Source organism: Petromyzon marinus, assembly GCF_048934315.1.
Source record: "Petromyzon marinus isolate PM22_M1 ecotype Great Lakes invasive population chromosome 85 unlocalized genomic scaffold, UKy_Petmar_22M1.pri1.0 chr85_unloc.1, whole genome shotgun sequence".
Classification (NCBI taxonomy): domain Eukaryota; kingdom Metazoa; phylum Chordata; class Hyperoartia; order Petromyzontiformes; family Petromyzontidae; genus Petromyzon; species Petromyzon marinus.
Genome location: NW_027422646.1, coordinates 1,622,841 through 1,627,885, shown reverse-complemented (window position 1 = coordinate 1,627,885; position 5,045 = coordinate 1,622,841). Strand labels below are relative to the sequence as shown.

Sequence of the window (5,045 nt, the reverse complement as noted above, 5' to 3'; positions counted from 1 at the left end):
TAGTGTATAGTGTAGTGTATAGTGTAGTGTATAGTATTGTATAGTAGTGTAGTGTATAGTGTAGTGTATAGTAGTGTAGTGTCTAGTAGTGTAGTGTATAGTAGTGTAGTGTATAGTAGTGTAGTGTCTAGTAGTGTAGTGTATAGTGTAGTGTATAGTAGTGTAGTGTATAGTAGTGTAGTGTATAGTAGTGTAGTGTATAGTGTAGTGTATAGTGTAGTGTATAGTGTAGTTTATAGTAGTGTAGTGTATAATGTAGTGTATAGTGTAGTGTATAGTAGTGGAGTGTATAGTGTAGTGTATATAGTATTCTATAGTAATGTAGTGTATAGTTTAATGTATAGTAGTGTGGTGTGTAGTAGTGTAGTGTATAGTAGTGTAGTTTATAGTAGTGTAGTGTATAGTAGTGTAGTGCATAGTGTGTAGTGTATAGTGTATTGTATAGTAATATAGTGTATAGTTTAATGTATGGTAGTGTGGTGTATAGTAGTGTAGTGTATAGTGTAGTGTATAGTGTAGTGTATAGTAGTGTAGTGTATATTGTAGTGTATAGTAGTGCAGTGTATAGTGTAGTGTATAGTAGTGTAGTATATAGTGTATTGTATAGTAATGCGGTGTATAGTTTAATGTATAGTAGTGTGGTGTTCAGTCGCGTATAACAGTGTTAGTGTCGAGTGTAATATGAATGTTCGAACCACCATTCGCTGTCATTAATCACCGTCATCACCATCATCACGTACACCACCACTGTCAATAAGAACGTGACACCACTATCATTAAGAACACTACCACCACCACTATCATTAAGATGTAGCTCCCCTCCCCCTTCCACCCGTCCCTCCCCCCTGGTCTACCTATAGAGGTGTCTGAATCGCGGGATGAGGAGGCAGTGTGACATCGACTCAAGGCTGTCACCTGAATCGTGAAGATGGCTCAGACAGACATCCTGGTTTTCGCCTTGGTGTGCCTACTCGCAGCTGGTGAGTTGTACACTGACTCAGTCAGTCACTCGGTCAGTCACTCAGTCACTCAGTCAGTCACTCAGTCAGTCACTGAGTCGCTCAGTCAGTCACTCAGTCACTCATTCAGTCACTCACTCAGTCATTCACTCAGTCACTCACTCAGTCACTCAGTCAGTCACTCAGTCATTCACTCAGTCGCTCACTCAGTCACTCAGTCACTCAGTCACTCACTCAGTCACTCAGTCACTCAGTCACTCACTCAGTCACTGAGTCGCTCAGTCTGTCAGTCACTCAGTCACTCACTCACTCAGTCGCTCAGTCACTCAGTCAGTCACTCAGTCAGTCACTCAGTCACTCACTCAATCAGTCGCTCAGTCACTCACTCAGTCACTCACTCAGTCAATCAGTCACTGAGTCGCTCAGTCACTCACTCAGTCACTCAGTCACTGAGTCGCTCAGTCACTCACTCAGTCAATCACTCAGTCAGTTACTCAGTAAGTCACTCACTCACTCAGTCACTCACTCACTCAGTCGCTCAGTCACTAACTCACTCAGTTAGTCAGTTACTCAGTCACTCACTCAGTCACTCAGTCGCTCAGTCACTCACTCAGTCACTGAGTCGCTCAGTCACTCACTCACTCACTCAATCAGCCACTCAGTCACTCATTCAGTCACTCAGTCACTCACTCAGTCAGACAGTCCCTCAGTCAGTCAGTCACTCAGTCGCTCAGTCACTCACTCAATCACTGAGTGAGTGAGTGACTGAGTGAGTTACTGAGCGAGTGAGTGACTGAGTGAGTGAGTGACTGAGGGACTGAGTGAGTGACTGAGTGACTGAGTGAGTGACTGAGTGGGTTACTGTGAGGGAGTGACTGAGTGAGTGACTGAGTGAGTGAGTGAGTGACTGAGTAAGTGACTGAGTGAGTGACTGAGTGAGTGACTGAGTGACTGTGTGAGTGACTGAGTGACTGAATTACTGAGTGAGTGACTGAGTGACTGAGTTACTGAGTGAGTGAGTGACTGAGTGAGTGACTGAGTGAGTTACTGAGTGACTGAGTGACTGAGTTACTGAGTGAGTGAGTGGCTGAATGAGTGAGTGACTGAGCGAGTGACTGAGTGACTGTGTGATTGACTGAATGAGTGAGTGACTGAGTGAGTGACTGAGTGACTGATTGAGTGAGTGACTGAGTGAGTGACTGTGTGATTGACTGAATGAGTGAGTTACTGAGCGAGTGACTGAGTGACTGTGTGATTGACTGAATGAGTGAGTGACTGAGTGAGTGACTGAGTGACTGATTGAGTGAGTGACTGAGTGAGTGACTGAGTGAGTGACTGTGTGAGTGACTGAATGAGTGAGTTACTGAGTGAGTGACTGAGTTACTGAGTGAGTGACTGAGTGAGTGAGTGAGTGACTGTGTGAGTGACTGAATGAGTGAGTGACTGAGTGAGTGACTGAGTGACTGAGTGAGTGAGTGAGTTACTGAGTGAGTGACTGAGTGAGTTACTGAGTGAGTGACTGAGTGAGTGAGTTACTGAGCGAGTGAGTGAGTGACTGACTGACTGAGTGAGTGAGTGACTGACTGACTGAGTGACTGACTGAGTGACTGATTGAGTGAGTGAGTGACTGAGTGAGTGAGTGACTGAGTTACTGAGTGAGTGACTGAGTGAGTGAGTGAGTGACTGAGTGACTGATTGAGTGAGTGACTGAGTGAGTGACTGAGTGAGTGACTGAGTGACTGACTGAGTGACTGAGTGAGTGACTGAGTGACTGAGTGAGTGACTGAGTGAGTGAGTTACTGAGTGAGTGACTGAGTGAGTGAGTGACTGAGTGACTGAGTGAGTGAGTGAGTTACTGAGTGAGTGACTGAGTGAGTGACTGAGTGAGTGACTGAGTGACTGATTGAGTGAGTTACTGAGTGAGTGACTGAGTGACTGAGTGAGTGAGTGAGTTACTGAGTGAGTGAGTGACTGAGTGAGTGAGTGACTGAGTGACTGAGTGACTGATTGAGTGAGTGACTGAGTGAGTGAGTGACTGAGTGACTGAGTGGGTTACTGAGTGAGTGACTGAGTGACTGATTGAGTGAGGGACTGAGTGAGTGACTGAGTGAGTGAGTGACTGAGTGACTGAGTGGGTTACTGTAAGTTTGTGAGCTATTTACGGGCTACCTTTGTCTGTGGAATTTCCGTCAACTTTACGATGTTATCTGCCTCGTCTCGGATGCGGGAAGGACATTGGAGGTCGTGGGTTCAATCTCAGACACTGAGAGATGTTGACTACCTCGCCTGGTCTACAGGAGGTCGTGGGTTTAATCTCAGACACTTTGAGATGTTGACTACCTCGCCTGGTCTACAGGAGGTCGTGGGTTCAATCTCAGACACTGAGAGATGTTGACTACCTCGCCTGGTCTACAGGAGGTCGTGGGTTCAATCTCAGACACTGAGAGATGTTGACTACCTCGCCTGGTCTACAGGAGGTCGTGGGTTCCATCCCAGACACTTTGAGATGTTGACTACCTCACCTGGCCTGCAGGAGGTCGTGGGTTCAATCTCAGACACTTTGAGATGTTGACTACCTCGCCTGGTCTACAGGAGATCGTGGGTTCAATCTCAGACACTGAGAGATGTTGACTACCTCGCCTGGTCGACAGGAGGTCGTGGGTTTAATCTCAGACACTTTGAGATGTTGACTACCTCACCTGGTCTGCAGGAGGTCGTGGGTTCGATCTCAGACACTTTGAGATGTTGACTACCTCGCCTGGTATACAGGAGGTCGTGGGTTCAATCTCAGACACTTTGAGATGTTGACTACCTCGCCTGGTCTACAGGAGGTCGTGGGTTCAATCTCAGACACTTTGAGATGTTGACTACCTCGCCTGGTATACAGGAGATCGTGGGTTCAATCTCAGACACTGAGAGATGTTGACTACCTCGCCTGGTATACAGGAGGTCGTGGGTTCAATCTCAGACACTTTGAGATGTTGACTACCTCGCCTGATCTACAGGAGGTCGTGGGTTCGATCTCAGACACTGAGAGATGTTGACTACCTCGCCTGGTATACAGGAGGTCGTGGGTTCAATCTCAGACACTGAGAGATGTTGACTACCTCGCCTGGTCTACAGGAGGTCGTGGGTTCCATCCCAGACACTTTGAGATGTTGACTACCTCGCATGGTCTACAGGAGATCGTGGGTTCAATCTCAGACACTGAGAGATGTTGACTACCTCGCCTGGTCGACAGGAGGTCGTGGGTTTAATCTCAGACACTTTGAGATGTTGACTACCTCACCTGGCCTGCAGGAGGTCGTGGGTTCAATCTCAGACACTTTGAGATGTTGACTACCTCGCCTGGTCTACCGGAGGTCGTGGGTTTAATCTCAGACACTTTGAGATGTTGACTACCTCACCTGGTATTCAGGAGGTCGTGGGTTCAATCTCATACACTGAGAGATGTTGACTACCTCGCCTGGTATACAGGAGGTTGTGGGTTCAATCTCAGACACTGAGAGATGTTGACTACCTCGCCTGGTCGACAGGAGGTCGTGGGTTCAAACTCAGACACTTTGAGATGTTGACTACCTCGCCTGGTCTACAGGAGGTCGTGGGTTCCATCCCAGACCCTGAGAGATGTTGACTACCTCACCTGGTCTACAGGAGGTCGTGGGTTCGTTCCCCAGACCCTGAGAGATGTTGACTACCTCGCCTGGTCTACAGGATGTCGTGGGTTCAATCCTGGACCCTATGAGATATTAGCTACCTCGCCTGGTCTACAGAAGGTCGTGGGTTCTATCTCAGACACTGAGAGATGTTGACTACCTCGTCTGGTATACAGGAGGTCGTGGGTTCAATCTCAGACACTGAGAGATGTTGACTACCTCGCCTGGTCTACAGGAGGTCGTGGGTTATATCTCAGACACTGAGAGATGTTGACTACCTCACCTGGTATACAGGAGGTCGTGTGTTCGATCCCAGACCCTGCGAGATGTTGACTGCCTCGCCTGTTATAGAGGAGGTCGTGGGTTCAATCCCGGACGCTGTGAGATGTTGACTACCTCGCCTGGTATACAGGAGGTCGTGGGATCGATC

The 5,045-nt window shown here is 47.8% G+C and overlaps 1 protein-coding gene across 1 annotated transcript in view; it reads left to right on the top strand.

Annotated features, from left to right (window-relative positions):
- Positions 1-226: 226 nt before the first annotated feature.
- LOC116937853 (uncharacterized) overlaps positions 227-5,045 on the top strand; it is a 29,599-nt gene continuing 24,780 nt past the window's right edge. Inside the window, exon 1 of the mRNA XM_032944968.2 lies at positions 227-980. Within this exon, the coding sequence (XP_032800859.2) occupies positions 929-980 (52 nt within the window). The 5' untranslated portion in view covers positions 227-928. The remainder of the gene's footprint in view (positions 981-5,045) is intronic.